We start from the raw sequence: 22149 nt of genomic DNA on the forward strand, positions 1-22149 counted from the left end.
TTTGACTCTATTTTGAAATCCAAGATGGCGGACCATATCCAAGATGGCGGCCACAGAATGAGAGTTTGAGCTACGATTCCATGCAGTATAAGTATCTATCGAACGGGCTTCATAAGTAGATGTCAATAATCGATATCCGTCGCCATTTTGAAATCCAAGATGGTGGACCATATCCAAGATGGCGGCCACGGAATGGTTATTTGAGCTATGATACCATGCAATATGGGTATCTATCGATCGGGCTTGATTAGTAGAATTCAAAAATCGATATTTAACGCCATTTTGAATTCCAAGATGGCGGACCATATCCAAGATGGCGGCTACAGAATGGTAGTTTGATCTACAATACCATGCAATACGGGTATCTATCGATTGGGCTTCATGAGTAGAAGTCAAAAATCGATATTTAACACCATTTTGACATAAAAGATGGCGGACCATATCCAAGATGGCGGCTACGGAATGGTAGTTTGATCTACAATACCATGCAATATGGGTATCTATTGATCGGGCTTCATGAGTAGAAGTCAAAAATCGATATTTAACGCCATTTTGAAATCCAAGATGCCGGACCATATCCAAGATGGCGGCAACAGAATGGTAGTTTGAGCTGATATCCATGTAGCATCGGGCTTTATGAGAAAAAGGATAGATGGGCATGGTAGATGTATGGTAGCGGGTAGGATAAACGGTGGAGCAGATGGTCGGGTAGACGGTTTGGGTGAAGGATAGAGTGTGTAGTAGAATAACTAGCCACAGAAGTCCAATGTCTCGACTGTTCGTGTGACTAACATCTAGTTTGCCACGCCCTTACAGCGTCAGCAGCGGTACTAGAAGTGTCATGTTAATTTTGTTTACCATAACAAAGGGTCCTCTACAGGATGGACACTTTAAAATAGTAAATTATTGCAATTAAAGTTATTAAAATAATTAAATAAGAAAACTGACTACAGCGCCATTGGAGTTCTAGTGTATTTCTATTGATAGAGTACAGGGAGTGAAGTAGAAGATTAGAGTAGAGGATAGAGTGGACGGTAGGGAAGAGGGTAGGATAGAGAGTAGGGTAGACGGTATGATTAAGCACAATATAGACTAGAGGGTACGGTAAAGGATAGGGCAGTGGTTATGGTAGAGGAAAGTTTAGAGGGTTGAAGGTTATGATAGAGCGTAGGATAGAGAGTTGGAATAGAGGGCAAAGAAGACAGTACGGTAGAGGCTAGAGAGGGTGAAGAAACTCTTTCGAGATGCCTTCAGGAATTCTTACCAGGATTTTTTCAGGCATTCCTTTCGAGAATCTTCTCATGTTTTATTCCCGAGATTCCTTCAGATATTGCTTCCGAGATTGCTGTACGGATTGTTCCGGAGTTCTATTCAGGGATTTTAGCAGGGGTTGCTTTGGAAAATCCTGAAAGAATTCTTTTAGTCATTCTTTTCTGCATTCCTTCGGGGATTTGTGCTGGAATTCCTTCAAAGATTCCTTCCAGGATTCCTGCTGTTATTCCTTAAGGGATTACCCCGAAAAAAAATATGAAAAAATATATGTATTTCTGCCGAGATTTTTTTCAGGCAATCCTTGATCATAGAGACATCTTCTATGGTTCTTGCAGGAATGCCTGCTCAGCTTCTGGCCGATATTCCTGTCATTATCTCTCCTAATCCTAATGGAATTCTTTCTACGAGCCGGGATCCTCGCTCGGGATTTATTCAGCAATTCCTCCCGGGATTTCTTCTGTGATTTTTTCAGGGATTCCTACCAAGCTTTCAGCTGAGATTTCCTCAGAACTCTACTAGATATGCCACTCAGAATTTCTTCAGTAAATCCTCCCGGGATACCTTCAGGGAATCCTACCGGAAATGTTCTTCCCCCAGCGTTATGTTTTCCAGACTTCTGTATGTGATTCTGAATTGCAATTTTTAGATCGAATAAAGTTGATTTTTTGGGTAGTTTATTATTTTTCATGTAGTCGAAAGACACATTATTTTTTCGATGTTAGTGCCCAGAATAACACCATAAAAACCACATAATATTCACGAATAAAAAATCATGAAGCAGTAGAACATGAAATGATGATGGACCAGGGCGTATTAGTGGAATACTTGTAAGAGACACCGAAGGTGATCGTATAGTTGAGGTCGAAATACGTATCTGTCAAATGATACAAATTAGAAGGAACCGTACTTAACACGATTTTCTTTTTAAAACATGCAAAATTTCTGAAAAGTTTACGTTTGCTGAGTACGTAAAGAGAGTTTGTGGGGTGCTGAAGGAAAAACTAAATTGCTTTATTAGAAATCATTATCTGTGTAAAATCTAACTTCTACAGTATTTAAACGTTTGGTTATGCTACACATAGTGCGCTCTCTTTATTTGATTTGTTAAGAAAATGAGAAATGTTGAACACTGCAGCCGGAATTACATGAAACTACAAGAACCATGAATTGCATACTTTAAGGCGTTTATCGGGTTATATTTCTGCCCCAAGCCCTTCTTCTATTCGTTTTGAGTGGTTATCATCTCTCTCACTTGTTTAGAGCTGTATTGTATCTATACGGATCAGAATATAACGATAGCGTAGAAGTTGTGCTGAAATAGAACTCGAGAAAATTATCAGATATTGATGACCTACAATGAAGAATTTTTTTTTGGAACTACACCATAGACTTCCATTTTTTGCGTCAAATCATGCTTATTTTATTGGAACTTGACCTCTGATAACACATTTATTTGAAGATTTAAATTGTGAGACACCTTGGGCGTTAACGGGTTAATACGGATTCCCCAAGAACATGGGACAACTAAGCTGCACACGGCAGTCTATGAAGAAATTCCTAAAGGAATCCATAAAAAAATCTCGGAGAAATCCTTGCCGAAATTCCTGGACGAATCTCTAAAAAATTATTTAAAAAATCAAAGATGAATTTCCTGGATGAAATCCAAGGAACTCCTGGAGGAATTCCAGAAAAAAAAATCTGGAAGAATCTCTAAAGGATCTTCTACAGAAGTCCTTGAATAAGCTCCAGGAGAACTTTTAGAGAAATGTTTGAAGGAGATACTGAATGAACCCCTGAATAAATTCCTGGAGGGATCGCTCTAAAAATCCCTCGAAGAATACCTAAAAACTTCCTGAATGAATCCCTGATGAAATTCCTACAGATTTTTCTGAGGGAATTTCTCAATGAACTGCAGGAGAAACCTTTGACAGAGCTATGAAAGTAATCCCTGTAGGAACTCGTGAATAAACCCCTGTAGAATTAGCTGGATGAAACCCTGAAGAAATTCCTTCATTAATTCTCCAAAAATCCTGGAGGTACCTTTGAAGGTATTTCTGGAGAAATTCCTGAAGAAATCCCTGAAGGAGTTTCTGGAGAAATCCAAGTTCCAGGAGAAACCGCTGAAGAAATTCTAGGGTAAATCCCAAGAAGAGTTCTTGGAGGAAACTTTGAAGAAATGAAGGAGCTCCTGGAGAAATTCCCGAAAGAATTTTAGAAGACATTCCTGAAGGAGTACCTGGAGAAAAGTCCACAGTAATGCTAAGAAAAATTCCACAAAGATTTGCAGGAAAATACCTAAAGATTCTTAGAGGAATCCTCGACGAATTTCTGGAAAAATCTCTGAAGGAGTTTCTAAAGTAATCCATGATGCAGTTTATGGATAAATTCGTTAAAGAATTCCGAGAAAAATCCCACAAACAATCTAGGAAAAATCCCAAAGAAATTCCTGCAGAAATCACTGAAGAATTCCTGAAGAAATCTCTGGAAGAGTTCCTGAAGAAATCTCTAATGGAGTACCTGGAAAAGTCCCTCAAAGAATACAAGAAGAAATGCTCCAAGAATTTTAAAGGGAAATTCTCAAAAAAAAAATACAGGGGAAATAGCTTTATCTGATGAAATTTCTGGAGGAAGCGTTAAAGAAATTCCAGGAAAAACCCTTGACGAAGATTTAAAAAGAATCCCTGCAGAAAAATCCTGGAAAACTATTTTAAGAAATTTTAGAGGAATTCGATAAGAAAATCAAGGAGGAATCTCACAAGGAACTACTAGAGAAATCTTTAAATTGATTTCCGTAAAATCTCCTGGAGGAATTTTTGGAAGAATACCAAAACAAATTCCTGGAAGAATGGCAGATTTTTTCTGGAGCTCATAATATAAGTCATAAATGGTCAAAATTTCATTGCATTTGGTTCATTGAATCCGGAGATATAACAGCTCAAAGTTGGCTATCGGATAATCTTTTTCTAGAATCTTTATAACTTCGTGCAGAATAGTCCGATCTTTTCCAAATTTTGTCCACTGATACACAACTAGTTGATCAACTTACAGTAAAAATTTGAGAATATTTGATGCCTTTTTCGAAATGCTACAGCTATTTGACATTTTTTGAGAAGGGAAAATTTTGCCTGTCCCGATCATTTTGTCTATCTATCCCCTGTACATCGTACAGACTTAACTTATATACTAAAAACAATAAACATTATTATGATGGAGGTTGCCAATTTGGGTTTAGTCACGCATTGGTGGGAATCGTCTTAATAGATTCTCTGACAGGGGTTCTCAAATTATGGAGACACTGATTTCAATAAAACTTTTCTGCTCAAATTATCAAAGGTGCCTTGTCGTTCAGGTGTTCATCGAAGTGCTGCTTCCACCTTTCAATAACCTTGTTTTTCCGTCGTCCCTGCAGAATTCAATATACGTTTGAACGTACTATCGAAAGTCAGAAGTCATAAATGTTAGAATGTGTCCCATCGCTGCCAACACACTGGCTCCAATTGTTTACCTAGCACTCTACTGTGTAATCTACTGACATACCTGCTCGTAAAGTCTGGCACTAAGATAAGCCTCCCTCACTAGTACTAAAGCAGCAACAAGCCAGACCCCCCGTAGATAGTAGTCGGTCGTCGTTCATATCGTCGTCGCCAGCATAATATTTCGGAAGCCAAACTCGCTTCAATTTTTTGTTTTCGCTGTTCAGCGACAAGAGAAAAGCGTGCCCCTTCAAGCAGAATACTAAAAACTCGATAATCTAATTTGTCGGAATGTGGCTGCCACCGACAGACGCCGGCCTGCGCTGTAGAGTAGTATAGTCGTCTGCAAAGCGTACAGTCGCAGTCGGTTGGTCCGTGATTTGGATGATATAATATCTTGCTTGCTGGCGGCAGCGAGTGGCATTCATACACGCTGTCAAAACTTTGCATTAAAGCAGTATCATGAAAATGAATGTGAAGCCCATCCATGATCCGAAGTGGCGGAGGGTGGCATCGTCGACGCGTCAGCGTGGGTGGATGTTCGAAGGGCTGACTGCAGAAACGGAGACGTGTGATGCATCGTCGACGTCCGCCCGTGGTACACCTCATAACCGCATCGCCGCACAGTCAATGGAGTTGTGTGTCGAACCTCGAACAACACGCGGAAGAGCGATAAAACAGACGTAAAACTTATGTTTTGATTTTTATGCTGCACCAAAGACGAATCACCCGCCGCAGCCCAGCCAGCTTACAAAAGGCGCGGCGTCGTGGCTTAGCTTGGTGACTCAACTGCTGATTCGAATGTGTGGTTTCTAGATTCCTGGCCTGGGTGATGAATTGGGCGGTTGTTGCTACAAAGCAGCGATCAGTAGTGGCACAGCGTGGTAGGAACTTGTTGAATGGGTTTCCTTCGACGAGTGATCTCATGGTGGTGATTAGTGGACATCAATTCGCGAGAATGTAGATGCCATAACAAAGACATTCTTTGAGATTGATGGGAAACGTCCATAATATCTTAATAGTGGGATTAGTCTTCAGTTGTAGTAGAAAGTGACGTACGGTACGTCAATGTCTATAAACTCGAGTAGTTTTTTTGCACATTTGGTGGAATTTAATGATTAGATGTGTATATACATTGTACATACGTACTTCTGTAGTGTTCTGTAATGCTTACAGAAGGCTTTTAAGGACAAACGTCTTGAAATCCAGCTTCAACAGTGTATGCAAACGTCAGATGCACAAATCTCAAGAAGCAAGCTGCAAACAACAGTGCATTTTTGCTCACTTGTAATAGGCTTTGAATATCAGGAACGCTGGTTTTGTGTACGAAGAGATTTGTGCGCTTAGAATCGTGAGTAGGTTCCAAAGTTGGCCATCTTGTGATTCTTACAAGTCTGTCCCTAAAATCTTACTACATATTCTTCTACAAGCAAGCACAATTCTTTAAAACTTGCATCTTAACATCAGGATACTCATGAATAGTTTCACAACTAATTCCTGCACAACAATCTTGGATATTCATGGTTTTCATATGCATGAAGCGATACTGCTTATGCATTTTCCACTCAACCCCATCCATCCACACAACGACCTCTGTCAACGCGCCGCGCCGGTATGAATCCCAAACCAAACGTCCATCATAAAGAAATCATCTGTGCCCCCGTTAGGAATGATAAATTGCCATCATTCACCGAGTGGAATGGTATGGTTAGTGCATCTCTCCGGCACGGATGAAACGGAAACAAAAAGTTACTAACACTCATTTCCCTTCCCGATGGTCCCCGCTTTTCTCCAACGACGACCTCTTCCATAACCCTAAAAGAAGACGACACTCAGGAGGATCAATCATCGCACCGATGTATGTTTCTTATCCAACAACACAACAACACACAAGAGAACAAAACCATGCCCTACTAGCTAGCGAACTAGCGAGGAAAGGGCTCGGTCGGAGTCCCACACGAATCCACCAGCAAATCGAGGTTAGGTCAGGCAACAAATTAGTCTCTTATGAACAGCAGCAGTGGGTCGGAGCGGAGTGTCGTCTACTGGGACGGTTATGTGTTTGTCTGATTGTCCGACCTTCCACATCTGACACACTCACTGTTGCTGACTGCTGCTTGCTGCTGCTGTTGCTCCCACATTGACTGGCCTCGCCGCACGTCAATGCGATGATGATGGTACCGTATTGACAAGCGTACAAAAGCGGAACCAGGTCGAGGAACCAGGGGAACCCCTTTCGTTAGACTGTTTTGTACGTATTCGGAAGTAGATGAAACCTAAGGGAAAGTCTGTTGTTCTAGAGAATAACTTGGGTATGTACAACAGACTTTAAGAGAAGTCATACCATTATGTTACTGTGTATCGTTCTCAAAGTCCTCTGCAAAGTGATCCTTAACCGGATACAGGAGAAGATTGACGCAACTCTCCGACGGCAGCAAGCAGGATTCTGTGCCGAACGATCCTGTGTGGACCATATTGTCACGCTTCGTATCATTCTGGAGCAAATCAATGAATTCCAAGAGTCTCTCTACCTGGTGTTTATTGATTACGAAAAAGCTTTCGACCGTCTCAATCACGGAAACACGTGGGAAGCCCTCAGACGCAAGGGTCCCCCTCATTGGCCTCATTGAAGCACAGTACAGGGCATTTTCGTGCAGAGTACTGCACAATCGCCTATCAAAGGCAGGTCTAACCATCAACGTCAACAAGACCAAATCGATGAATGTAAACACTGTCAACCCTTCCAGCTTCACGGTAGCTGGACAATCAGTGGATAACGTTGAAAGCTTCTAATATCTTGGTAGTCAAATGGCGGCCGATGGCGGCACCAAGATCGACATAGGTACACGTATCAAGAAGGCGAGGGCTGCTTTTGCGAGTTTAAAAAATGTACGGAAAAACAACCAGATCAGTCGACGCACCAAAATCAGAATTTTTAACACGAACGTGAAATCTGTGCTGCTATACGTCAGTGAAACCAGGTGTGTATCAGTGCAGAACACTCAACGGCTGCAGGTCTTCATCAATAGATGCCTGCGGTATATAATTCGTGCATGGTGGCCTCACAATTGGATCTCCAACCGCAACCCGCTAGTTACTTAGAGCGAGCCTATGTAGACTAGACTGGGTCAACAAAGTCGATTTTTTGAAACAAAGCTTTTTCAATTCCTTTTAGCGTCCAAAACAACTGTGCAAAATTTGGGAGCGTTTGGTTGCACCCCCGTATTCCGCATTACGATTGAAAATTTGTGACAAACTTCTCAAGAAATTCTTCGAGCAGCTATAGGTAAATCCAACGGAAGCTAACGATCCCTCCGCATCTGGTGGCAGGAATGAGAACCCTATGAAAAACGTGGCTCCGCCAAAATTTAACATGGCGCAGCATAGGCAAAGTGCACTTTTTTCACTTTTTCATATCGAATTCCGCATCGTAGAGAAACAAACGAGCACTTTTTGGAAAGAAAATTTAATTCTCTTTCAGATGCGCCTAGATCCGGTAGGTACTTACGAACAATTTATGTGATTAATTTGAGGAGCTCTTGCTATGCCTCCGGAGGGCGATCTTCCGGATTTTTTGTTAGCTGGCCAATCTGATGTCTGTCGGCGTGGGCATCAAGAATGATGATAATGGAAGCCATTGCAAATGGAAAATAGCAACTTCTAGAGCAAAAAATGAGTAAAATTTGACGACAAAAAATTGACATTTTTATGTAAACAAACGATTTTCTCCTTATCTCACCAAGCGCCTCTACTATTGGGGGTCATCTGGATTAGCCTATAGTAGAAATCCTAGGAATAACTCCTGTAGCAACTCTGTGAGAAGCAAGAAATCCCAGGAAGATCTCCTGGGAAGTGTCAAGAGAAACACCGGAAGGATCGCGGAAAATCTTGAAGAGAAATTCTGAAAAAACTCCGCGACAATATCTACGATATATCCTTAGAGAAACCGGATAAATCTTGGTGAAAATATCACGAAAATGTCTTTGGCCAAAACGTAGAATGAAGTCTTTGAGGGAATCTGGGAGAAACATCAGGAACCTCTGGAAGAAATTCTGGAAATAAATCCTGTAGGATCCCCGTGTAAACCTCTAGAGGCAATCGGTCAGAAAACAGGAATCCTAAAAGATTTCTTCCTTGTGAATCTTCGTGGACCCTGGAATCTAGAAAGAATTGCTCGAATCTTTGAAAAATGCTGGTAGTAATCCGGAAGAATCTCCGGGAGGAATTCAAAAAGGAACACCAAGAAAAATGGCTAGAAAAAATACGAAAGAAATCTTGTGAGGAATCCTGAGAGGCATTCTAAGGGGTGTTTCTAGGGAAGTTTCAGAAAGAAAGCAATTATAAGGAATATCTGGACAAATTCTTGTAGCGGAGATTCTAGATGGATTGTATATTGTGAGATATCGATCATCATTGATTGGTTTGCCATCAACACTCAGATTTGGCAGTTTCTTGCTCCACTCGGCGCTCGACGAATAAACAGATCTCGGCAAGAAAGGGAACAGAAGTTTATATATTTGACCGGGGGGAAACAAACTCGCTTCTGATTGTGTGTGGATGTGAGTGTAACTCTTTGCAAGTGAGTGTTCCCATCCTTGGCTAGTAGAATACCTAAAGAAAGAATGAGCCATTTTACAAAGTGACAACAATGTTGGTGATGATATTCATTTTCATGGGTGGGCTCGCCACCTTCTGTCAAATATTCATTCATAAAATCAGCTCGTAAAATGGACTATACACACTCAAGCCTGGATTGCCTGTTCAGCATTTTTTTGACGAAAATAGAACAGCAGAACTATTTCGGTAGCTTCGGTAATCGATTTTACTGAGGCTCAGTACACCAGCTGTCAAAACCGGGTGCAAAAGGTAAACAATGCAGTATAGCTGTATTCAGCTGTTCTATTTTTGTCAAAAAATTACTGAACACGGTATTCCAAATTATGGTATGGTAGGTGGGACTGAGCGAGACAGGACAAGCCTTGGCAACAATGTTACGATAGACGGGGATACTTTCGAGGTGGTAGAAGAATTCGTCTACCTCGGTTCCTTGCTAACGGCGGACAATAACGTGAGCCGTGAAATACGAAGGCGCATCATCAGTGGAAGTCGTGCCTACTATGGGCTCCAGAAGAAACTGCGGTCAAAAAAGATTCACCCCCGCACCAAATGTACCATGTACAAGACGTTAATAAGACCGGTGGTTCTCTACGGACACGAGACATGGACGATGCTCGAGGAGGACCTGCAAGCACTCGGAGTTTTCGAGCGACGGGTGCTAAGAACAATCTTTGGCGGCGTGCAGGAGAACGGTGTGTGGCGGAGAAGGATGAACCACGAGCTCGCTGCACTTTACGGCGAACCCAGCATCCAGAAGGTGGCCAAAGCCGGAAGGACACGGTGGGCAGGGCATGTTGCAAGAATGCCGGACAACAACCCTGCAAAGTTGGTGTTTGCTAACCATCCGGTTGGTACAAGAAGGCGTGGAGCGCAGAGAGCACGATGGGCGGACCAGGTGGAGCGTGATCTGGCGAGTGTTGGGCGTGACCGAGGTTGGAGAGCTGCAGCTGCAAATCGAGTATTATGGCGGCAAATTGTTGATTCAGAATTATCATGAATTTGATGTTAACTAAATAAATGAAATGGTATTCCAAATTAAGTGTGTATGGATGCAAATCTTCCAAAGAATTTGTCATAGTTTCCACAACAAAGTTCAATAACAACAATACAAATATCATTCTAGCATTTATATAAAATACATCTCATACCGTCTTCAGCAAGAGGCTCTAAAGACTGAAAAGATTACTTACACTTGGCAACGGACAACACACAGAACATTCAGTTGCCCATGCACTTCGGGAAGAAACTGATCAGGAACCTTACAAGTAATCAGGCCAACTCTCGAAAAAAAATTACCCAGATTAGACTATACCCACCATTGCGAGAATAAACCCAAATTGGCAACAGCCATCATGGCGTAGAAGAGATTCCTCCATGAGTTTTTGTTAGTGATTCCTTAAGGATTACTTTCAGAGATTTTTTCTGGAATTCATTCAGGAATGCTTCTAGGGACTGCTCGTGAAATTCCTACATAGATTATCCAAGAGTACATTCAGGGATCCCTCTTGGAGCACCATTAGGGTTTCCTCTAGGAGTTCCTTCAGGAATTGCCCCAGGGATGTCTTTAGTGAATCCGGTAGAAACTTGTTCAGGTATTTCTTCAGAAATGCCAAGGAATTCCTTCAAAATTACTTTCAGAAATTTCTCCTGGAGTACATTCTAGGATTCCGATAGATTTGTAGTTTATTGATCGTACGCAAATCTATTAGTCTTACAACTTCTTACAACTTTGCATAAAGTTAAGGGCAAGGAATTTGGAGTACATAGCTCCAATTTTCTCGAGCACAAATCTAGAGAACCATCAAGCGTATCTCGCTGAAAATGTAACCTGGTGCTTGCTTCCGTACAATTAACATTGTGTTACATTTTGAGCTATGTACTCCAAATACCTTGAAAGTTATACTCTACAAAACTGCATAATAAAGTCTATTAAGGAACATTAATCGATCCACAAATTGAAAACGACAAAATTTGATGTAGACTAATGCAAGATTTCAGTGCTTGTTTGAATAAGGTAAATTTTTGGTTTAGTCTTGATTGCTGTGGGTAATACGTTCCAATGCGCTATTACCTAGATTAGCAGTATCTTCTTACTAATCGTCGAGTGCGTAGGTAATAGGCATGTCCCAGTTCGTTTCATTTGTCCACGTTGGAGTCAGATAGATCGTGTCGGAGTATAGAATTGTGGACACTAGCTGTTGTGCCAAAACCAATGGTATCGCTGAATTGAACCACCTATGCAACCTTCCCTTAGCTCGGCGGAAAGCCCTGGAAAATAAACAACGTCACACACAATACTTGAAAGTGGCTACCACTAGGCTTGCGCTAATTTCAGTCGAATCTGGTAGGACAGCGCCGGAATTAGCCTTTGGAATGTACGCAGAACGTTGTACGTTTTCATCATAGTCAATGATAACATTTAATGTCAATTCCGGGAGCGACTCGTCCCGCCTATAGCTTGAGTTTTCTTGGGATTTCGGGAAAAGGTAGATTTCCCAATGTACGATTGAGTTCAGGTCTTCGTTGATTGTGTCTACAAACCTATCTACATATTCGATGAATCCAGATATGTAAATCTGTACGTCGTCGACGTTCAGGTGATATTCACACTTGAGGACAGCAGCTCCCGGAATTCATTCAGGGATTTCCTCAGAAGTTCCTTCAGAGACTGTTTAAGGAGTGTCTTCAGGGGTTCCACTTGGGAGTTCTTGCAAGGATTCCTACAAGAATACCATAAGGGCTTCGTGCAAGGATCTTTCCAGGAGTTCCTTTTTGGGTTCCTCCTGAAGTTAACTGAGAGAAGCCTCTAGTCTAGGTGTTCCTCAAGGGATTCCTGCAGAAGTTCCTTCAGATATTCTTCCTGGAGTACATACAAGGATCCGTACAGGAATTCCTGCAGATATTCTTCCAGAAGTTTCTGCAGCGATTGATTTAGGAGATTCCTCTAGCAAATCCTTCAGAAATCCCTTCAGATATCTCGTAGAGTATCTTCAGAAATTTCTCGACGAGTTACGTCAGGGATGCCTCTTGGATTTCATTCAAGGATCCCTCTAAAAGTTCTTTCCGAGTTTCTTTAGAGATTCCTCCAGGAGTACATTCAGAGTTTCCTCTTCGGATGACTTCAGCGGGGTTTCTTCCGGAGTTCCTTCAGAGAATTCCAAATTACTGGTTGCATTCGGTTTTTAAACTGAATTCGGTTTTTAGACTGAATTACACTGGTTTCGCATTTTTCGAAGCTTGCATTTGAGCATGTGCAAGTACCTGTACTGTGAATTGCATTTCGTTGTCACTGGAATCTAGAAAGTTTTGTCCATCCGAATAGGATTATTCAATAGATAAATTACACCGATGTTGATGTTGGTGGTGTTTAAAAAAAATATACGAACGCACGGTACGAAATCGGGTGGATATCAGAAATGAAGCCTCCACTATTTATCGACTTACTACCATACATTGAATAAATTGCGAGTATCTTTCCATGCGATTCCCTAAATTTGTATGAATATGTTTTCCATTCCCCTTAAGACTGCGAAGCCAAACCGTAACAGTACATAACCTCAGTCGTATCCAGAAAGAATATGAATTTTAAGCATGAAAACTTAGTGGTATTCAAATATATTGAGTTTTTTTTTATTTATGTCCTAAAACCTTTTAAAAGTTTCATATGTATTTCAAACAAGGACTCTATCATCGAAATCTTCTGAACTACATCGGAAAGTATGTTAAAAAAACGGAAGTGAATTCTTTCACTTCTCAGCAGCGGGAGAAGTTCATTAGGAACATATACATTCAGCCATGAACTACATATTTCAGAACTCCCATCAGCGAATGGACTAGAGATTGCGTGCGAAACTTCACTAACATTTGATTCACATATTCATTTAACAATAATCCCAGAATTTTTACAACAACTGTCGGACATAATTCTACAGAATTGTTTACATTGATAATACATCCTAGTAGTTCATACAAAAAACTCACGATCGACTCTATCAGGAAATTAACAAGTGTTCGAACTAAAGTTCTTCAATAAATTGAATATCATCTAGAATTCAACATTATATTTTTAGACATACATAATTACTGAAGTTCATTGGCACAAATTGTGTTGAAAAATCGACAAATAGAATGGAAAAATTGCGAATAAAAAACACGTAGTTCTGGTGGGGTTTGAACCCACGTCTCCCCAAGTTCGGTAGACATGAAGCGTTTATAAACTCCACCACAGAATAGGTAACACACCACGTTCTTCCTCGCAATTCACCATCTCTTTCGGTCCTTAGAAGTTCACTTCCGACACTCTCTGAGCGAGCCTACGAATAGCACTGAGAGCATGTTATTGTGATCATCTAAGAACCGAAGGGGATGACGAATTTTCATCAATCATGGTTTGTAACAATATCAGGGACCTCTCCCTTATAATGCTACTTCATTTATGGAGGGTCCTTAAGGGCCAGAGTGCGGAAGAATGGCAGGTAGAGAGCATGCCAGCTCACGACGGAGCATCGGATGGATACATATCAATAATTGGTGAGCACATTCCATGTTATGTTTTATTCTGAAACTTGTACTGAAGTGAATACCACCCCTCTCATTATACACATTTTCAACAAACATTTTGTTTTGATCACGATAGCGATATAACGTCTAGTATTTATAAAATTGACCTTCCCAATGCATCACGTTGGGAACAGCTCGCAAACGTAGTGTACGATTTGGGTGATAAATGACCCTAATGCACAACGAGGGTTAACATTGTCGGCATGTACTCCTCGGTAACAGTTAACAGATTTCAAAAATAGCATTATGAATACATGAATATCTTAGGAAGGTTAATAGCCGAAAGTGTCGGGGTCTTCTCGATATCTGTTTCCGCCAAAATATCACAGTATTATCGCTAGATTCCCATGGAACAAGATGTAAGTAAACTTTGCCAGGTAAGAGTCTGACAAATATTCTCCAAGGAGTTTGGGAAGTATCTCTTCCGTATTTTATCTAGCATCCGTTGATCGTTGATTTTGAAACACGAACAATAATAGGAAATTGCTAAAACTATGGGACGGAATTCTCAAGAATATTGTGATACGTCGTGATGGCGCTTTTATCGTTTGAATGTTTTGGGATGATCAACACGGGTCTACTGAATTTCACCTTCTACGCCACTGCCATCGACGGAGAAAAAAGAAAGCAAACTCTATGAGTGGAAAAACAAAGTGTGTAGTAAAGGATTTTCCTGGTTTGGGAAAGGGGTCAAAATAGCCGGACTGCGGAGCGGATGTTACACACGAGAGTACGACGATGCGTGAAACGAGACGATACCAGACACAGAAAGAAAGATGACAAATTAGAGACAAGAGTTATACAACACAAGATTTGGGGAATCTGGGCCGGCTTTTTTTTCCTCTTCGTTTGCTAGCTTATTGGTGGTGAAATGTGACGTCTCTCTCTCGGCCGCCCTGGGATTAGCCACAACACAGAATATACTTTGGAAGCGGTCACAGAGGTTTTTAATAATAATCCAACAGACAAAAACAGGAACAAGAGGAAAATTAAGGAGTTTTGACGTTACATTTGATTCGGAGTTTCTCTGCCTCTGGCTGAACTCTGGAATATATCTCATCATCTCGGGGGGCTCAAGGGCAGCGCCACATTCATCGGTTCAACCATCCATCCGATTCAGACTAAGTGTGCACGCGCCTCGCTCGTGTGTCGTTGTGTCGCAAGTTCTGTGTCTTCTAGAAGACGTATTTTCTCAAGTGGGAAACCGATGGAAAACAACAACAACGACGACGGTAATCGTGGAAATGATGCGTGAAATTGTCTGCCGATCCACTCTGGATTGCGGATTTAACGATGACGACATCTGCTTCTGTTGAAGGTTCAAGTCGTCTGCGGCTGCTGCTGCTACTGCTGCTGCTGGCGACGACGACGGGTTCACTGAATCCATCATCGTAAATTTTCTTCCCGCGCGAAATGACGCCAAGTGTACGAAAAAACACATCCCGCTCAGTCGCCGCCAGCAGCCGGGGAAACAGATTTTTCTTCGCTTTGCTTAAGTGGCTTATTTTTCCGATAATTTTTCCACTTTCCAATTCAGCGGGACGAGTTCGTCTGAGACGAGTTTTCCGCCGAACATGCGCCGCGACACAGTTAAGATTAATGCTCACGTCCGCCACTTTTATGGACAGTTATGTCCGTTGTCGCTAATTTTTCATTTTCTCGATCAATTTTTCACAATCTTCTTCGGGATGACATCTCATCTTTCAGTGGACCGATCACTGATCGCTGAACTAGCACACATAAACCACGGTCAGCGCCATTCGAAGTCGTGACCAATCACTTCACACTCGTAGAAGACTCTTTTGAAATACACTGACAAGCCGGTACAAAGGGGTGGTGCTAAACACCTTGTTGTTATCGAACGCTAAGCTACAGCATCAAACACACTTCTAAGGTTCACTTCGTTTCCCTTCAAATGCACATCGACTGCCCCAGATTACTCCCGGGGCAGGGTTAATCTTCTAACCCCCACCAAACACCTCACAGATCAACTCTGGAGCGAGCACGATAAGATCACTCACTTGGCCACTTGGTAGACGACAGGTGACGACAACGGTCGCAGCGTCAACGAAGACGATGACAACGACAACGCGCCAGCTACGGACGACGACGACGACGACGGCAACGGAATCGACGACAGAATACAACTGTCCGCTCCGGGCTCCGACTTGAAGTGCTGAACTTCTTCGAAACACGACGCCGACGACGCTCGATTCATAATTTTCCTACGTCACAAAGTTTTTTTTTTTTTTCAACAGTCCCTTTACGGCTACGACGCGAAAAAAAAACTGCACAACAAACAAGAACTTTTATTCAACGAGGACACAACGACGACGACGGATCACGTAAACACTAAACAGCGCGCGGTGCTGGACGAGCACTACAGTAACTGGTGGAGGAGTAGCAGAGCACGCGAGTTTGTGCGCGACGACACACCAACCTACTACAGAACACAACAAAAACCCGCCACACCGAACGCAACGGAGAGAACAACACACATGGAACACAGCGGCGGTCGACCGATTCGACGATCCTCGTTTGAAACAAAACGCAGCACAACTAATATTTCATAGACGTAATGAACAATGACAAACCCCCCTGGCTGGCTGGCTGAGCTGAGCCGAGAGCCGCAATCGCAGCGCAACGCAGCGTGATATCGCGAGGTGCAACATGACCATAGAGCGCGCGATGTCGCGTGACATGCACCAAAGGCGCGCGCGGGTCACAGCTGAGCGCAACACGTGAGAGAGCACGCTGAACAAAGTGATTTGGGAGAGTGAGCAAATCGAGCGACGGAGATGAGTGGAACGCGGTGGATTAGTTTGAGTGACTGGGATTGCTTTGTTTGCTTTGTTTACACACCTTTGACTGTGGGGTAAGTCGCAATAGAGGTAGATGTTGCTTATCTAGGGTAGTTGCTGGGAGTATTGGACGTGATGGATAGGTTTATTAGTTACTGGGATGCAGAACAGTCAGTTGACCAGGAATGTTGAAATATTTCACCAGAGCTTTAAGATCTGAGATCTTAGTTAGCATCGACATGAGATACAGTGCTGGTTCAGAGCTTCATAATGTCAGTACCGGTACCGGCCACGTCCTTACGGTCATCAGGAAAGGGAAGGAATGTTATGGATGTAATGGAAGTGTATTAGCAGCGGCGTCATGGTCGCGATTTTTTCCGCAGTCAAGTTCGCAGATTGTGAACAATCCTCGGTACCCATTTACGTAATTTATGTTTAGTCCCTTACTGTCAGAGCTATCAGATCGGTGTAACACGCTAAATATAATTTACACAAAAGGCAATTTACACGAAAAAAAATACACGGTAATGAATATTTATTGGGTACCGGATTGGACACAGAAAATTTATTGGTTTTCTTTGGTACATCGAGGTCTTGAAATTAGTCTATGGTATTAGTGGGAGGTTGATCATTCCAATGAATTAGGAGTTCCCGACACAGACAGATTTGAGAACCTTTCAATGCTTCCAACTCCGTAAAGCGCATTATCAATGGGCTATTCGGGCCTGAATGAAATTGATAATCAATATTAACTTCATCTCCCGATCAGCCTAGATAGCTGTGTAGTGTCGGTAGAGGTTGGTTCAACTGGTTAAGAATAGCTCTACAGACAGACAGCTTGTTCCACTGATAAAAAGTCCACTAGTCAGGTGACCCCTCATTCATGGATATTATGCGGCTTTATGTTTACCGTGCACAGAAATAAATTTGGGGGGGGGGGGGTGGATTAATAAAACCTTATCATAAACGTAGCCTGTGCAGTACAGCTTCCGCTCGATAACAGAGCTGTTACTGTGTTTTCTTTTTTTTACTTATTTGTTTATTTGGAAGGCTCGGGCGCCACATGGGCGTAACTGAGCCGAAATCTTTTGTTTTTACATTGATTTTACATTTTACAATTTATTACTACCTTAAAACTATGTTAGTTTGAGAAGCCGAAGTACTCGCGGCTGTTTCGAGGTTAGGCGCTGTCCATAAACTACGTAGACTCAATTCTGGCAATCTCAGACCCCCCCTCCCCCCTCGTAGACTTTCGTCCATACAAAATTTTCGAAATTTGTATGGAGCGTAGACTTTGGCCAGAACCCCCCCCCCCCTCCCCCCATCAGAGTCTACGTAGTTTATGGACAGGCCTTAATAATAAGGATTGAACAAAAAAATAAAATAAAATTAGGAAGGACGGATTTATGGATTTAGAACTTAGCAAATAATAACTTATACTAAAAACATTGATGGGACAAATTGTCCATATCTGTAACGGAACCAAAAAGAAAAGACTTTATCGGTGGACAACGACTAGAATAGGACAAACGGGAGGAGAGCGACGACAGACACTGGCAAACAACACAACCAAAAGGCGGACAATGAAAACAAGGAACGTACTACATCAAACTCTGACATCAACACGTTTCAAAAACTGGTAAATCAGGTTCATGTATTCCAAATCAAGTCCTGCCAACACTTCTCTAACGGGTTTCTGTCGTTTTCCTCGGACCCGGAGAGTTTCATGCAACTCAGATCTGACCTCACGATACTCATTGCATCACCACACGACATGTTCGATATCCTAGTAAGCCTCGCCACAGACACAGAGATTGCTTCCTGAGAGCCCAATACGGATGGTATGTGCGTTCAACAAATAGTGGTTGGACATCAGCCGACACATCACAGGAATGAAATCGCGGCCTAAATCCAACCCTTTGAACCGTGACTTCTTCGACACCTGTGGAATGATGGAGTGCAACCATCTACCCATCTCTCCATGTCTCCATTTGTGTTGCCAGCTGATCAAGGTCTCCTGACGGGCCAATGCAAAAAAAAAAAATCGTCGAAGGCGATTTGACGCTCGTACCTTAGCCAGAGAGTTCGCTTTCTCATTTCCCGGAATTGAGCAATGTGAAGGGACCCAAGCTATGATGATGATGTATGAGCGTTTGGACAAAGCACTCAAGACTTGGCGTATTTTTTTAGGAAGTCGCTGAGTGCTTCATCGGTTTCATTGACTGAACAACCTCCAGAGAGCTTTACTGTCGGTAAAAATGAAGTAGTGCTCAGGTGGAAGAGTGCGAATGTACTCTAAGGTGTAGTATATAGCCGCTAGCTCAGCAATGTATACCGAACATGGCTTTTGAAGCATGTAGGTGGCGCTATGAAATTCGTTGTAGGCACCGAAACCAGTCGAATCATCGGTTTTCGAACCGTCTGTGAAGAACTGTCTGTCCCCGCTAACATGTCCGAACTTACTTGCAAAAATTTGTGGAATACACACGGAAACAAAAAAAAAGGTATTCCGGTGATCTCATCCGTCATGGACAGATCCAAATCCACAGAGCAACTGTAGAAGTTTGAAAAGTTGTCACCATTGGTGTTAACTGGAAATGGGCTTACCTCCAGCGTCATGTACCAGTAGTTTGGAGGTTCTGTTCGAGCAGCTTTTCGAAATTTTCTATGATCAATGGATTCTCAACCTCGCATCGGATGAGGAACCGGAACGATAACTCCGCAAAGCGGTCTGTCAGAGGCTGTACACCAGCGAGTGCCTCTAAACTCATAGTGTGAGTTGAGTTAATGCAACCTAACGCGATCCGAAGACAACGGTACTGAATCCGTTGAAGCTTCAGCAAGTGTGTTTTCGCCGACAGAAGCTACCGTATTCTAAAACCGACGGAATGGTTGTTTGGTACAGCCTGATCAGATCTTCCGGGTGTGCTCCCCACCACGTTCCGATTATAGTTCGCATAAACTTGATTCGCTTTTGGCATTTTTGTATCAGATACACAATGTGCTTCCCCCAGGTGCATCATTTGGAGTCGAACCAGACGCCGAGATATTGAGAAGACATGCTATGAGTGATTGTCTTATCCATCAGATAGAGCGGAAACTTTGCAGGTTTGTGTTTTTAAGAAAAGACCGCCATCTCAGTTTTCTCGGGAGAGAATTCGATACCCAGCTTGAGAGCCCAAGTAGACAAATTGTCCAAAGTATCCTGTAGTGGTCCTTGCAGAACGACTGCTATTGATCCCGTTATAGAAACAACACAGTCATCCGCAAGCTGTCTTAACGTGCAATTTTCCATGAGACAATCATCTATGTCTCTAACATAAAAGTTGTAAAGAAGGGGGCTTAGACATGAACCCTGGGGGGGTGGGGCTATGTAGCTAATTCGTGAAACTGTCAAGTCGCCATGAGCAAAACTCATCTGCTTCTCAAACAACAAATTGTACAAAAAGTTGTTCATAATTGATGAAAGGCTGCTTTCGTGCAGTTTGTCGGAAAGAACATCGACACAAACTGAATCAAAAGCTCCCTTAATATCCAAAAACACTGAGCCCATTTGCTGCTTTTGAGCAAAGGCAAGCTTTCTGAAGCAAGCAACGCAAGACAGTCGTTCGTTCCTTTGCCTCTGCGGAAACCAAATTGTGCCATTCGATTCAACCCATTTGTCCAGTCGAAAGAGAATCATCTTCTCAAACAACTTTTGTAGACAAGACAACATCGCTATTGGACGGTACGAGTTTATGATTCGACGCGGGTTTCCCGGGTTTTTGAATAGCTATTACCCTCACTTGCCTCCAATCATCCGGAACGATGTTGTTATCCAGAAACTGATTGAACAAGTTCAACAAGCGCCTCTAAGCGAAGTCGGGAAGGTTTTTAAACAAGTTGAACTTAATTCGATCCATTCCTGGAGCGAAATTGTTACATGAAAGAAGAGCAAATGAGAATTCAACCATCGCAAACGGCCTATCCATGTCGTCCCTATCCTCGGAAACATCACGAATTATTCGCTACACGGGTACGGAATCTGGACAAACTTTTTTTTTGCGAACTTGAGAATCCACCGAGGAGAGCTTTCTCGATCCTCGTTTACCGACGACGCGTTACGCATTCTTCTCCCGACGTTTCAAAGAGTTCTCATTGATGTCTCGCGCGATAAACCCTCGACGAACCGACGCCAGTAACCGCTTTTCTTCGCCTTGACCAGGTTCTTAAACTTGCTTTCAAGCAGTGGCGTCGCGTAACCTCACTTTTTACCTCTGCACCAAGTATAAATTCTTGAATATTTTGAACAAATTTGCTTGTAATAATTAGAAAATGACGAGAATAGCTGCTTTCACTCATTTCTATTTCGATTTTGATCATAAATCCCCTGCAATTACAAGTTTTAGGGTCGGTGCACAGGTAAAAAGTGAGGTTACGCGACACCACTGCTTTCAAGGGAAGTGTACCGCTTAAAGTTTTCGACCGAACCGCGTTTCCGAAACTCTTGGAACGCAGCGGATTTCTCGCGATAGATTTCTGTACACTCGCTATCCCACCACGGATTGGGGGGTTTCCTGCGAACCGAAGGACCTGGCACTGGCCGACGTTGTGTCTGAAACGCACTACTGATGATCAGTTCTGATAGAAACTGATACTCTTCCCGCGGTGGAAGGACTTCTACCGATTGCTCACCGTCGATAATTGCTTCCGCGTACTTCACCCAAACAATGTGTTTCGTGAGGTCGTAGGAAATGTCGATAGATGGAGGTTGACGTGAACCATTGCAAATAGAAACAACGATCAGTAGGTGATCACTACCATGGGGATCCTGGTACCCCTCCGTTCAGAGTTCTTTTAGGTAGATTTGAAGAAAAATCTTTGAAATTCCTACAGAAAATTTATAAAAAAAAAAAAATAACATCCAAACACTCTGAAAATCAGGAAAAAAAACATTCAGAAGTTCGATCCGTAATTCCACAGACTATATGACCGTTAAATTGCTAACAAAGTTTTAAAACTGGACTTGGATGACTTAAGATTTTTATGAAAATGCAAGGGAAGACTGAATGACCCTTTCCATGGATTATGGATTTCTATCGAAATTTTTCCTTTAAATACATTCACAGGTCTCCTACACTGCCGCCACTCGCATAACAGTCCCATTTTTGCTGGGTTTCCTATTCATATGGGACTGTTTTGCGAGTGGAGGCAGTACAGGTTTGCTGAAGTTTTTGTTTCCTTACATTCTCCAGTTTTCTCAAGTTTCTATCCAGAGATTTTTACGAATTTACACCCTTAAATAGTTCTATCAGAGATTTAATCGGTGTTCTCCGGAAGAAATCCCGGGGGGAACTCCAGCAGAAAATCAGTACTAAGAACTCTAAATCCTTGGAGGAGCTCCAGTAGAACTCCCAGAAATAACTCTTGTAGCAACTCTTGGAGAA

General features: G+C 42.4%; 2 protein-coding genes across 14 annotated transcripts in view; both read right to left on the bottom strand.

Moving 5' to 3' along the window:
- Positions 1-22149, bottom strand: part of LOC115262131 (CUGBP Elav-like family member 2) — a 1100715-nt gene that overhangs the window by 328477 nt on the left and 750089 nt on the right. Inside the window, exon 1 of one of the 13 annotated variants that reach the window (XM_062849228.1) lies at positions 15944-16481. The exons of 10 other annotated variants lie outside the window; for them this stretch is intronic. In XM_062849228.1, the coding sequence (XP_062705212.1) occupies positions 15944-16140 (197 nt within the window). In that variant the 5' untranslated portion in view covers positions 16141-16481. Of the gene's footprint in view, positions 1-14931; positions 15835-15943; positions 16482-22149 lie in introns of those variants that run through there. 2 more of the 13 variants (XM_062849229.1, XM_062849230.1) reach the window with 2 other exon arrangements.
- Positions 1-22149, bottom strand: part of LOC134287425 (uncharacterized) — a 429578-nt gene that overhangs the window by 131084 nt on the left and 276345 nt on the right. The gene's annotated exons all lie outside the window — the stretch shown is intronic.

Source organism: Aedes albopictus, chromosome 2 (genome assembly GCF_035046485.1).
Source record: "Aedes albopictus strain Foshan chromosome 2, AalbF5, whole genome shotgun sequence".
NCBI classification, from domain to species: domain Eukaryota; kingdom Metazoa; phylum Arthropoda; class Insecta; order Diptera; family Culicidae; genus Aedes; species Aedes albopictus.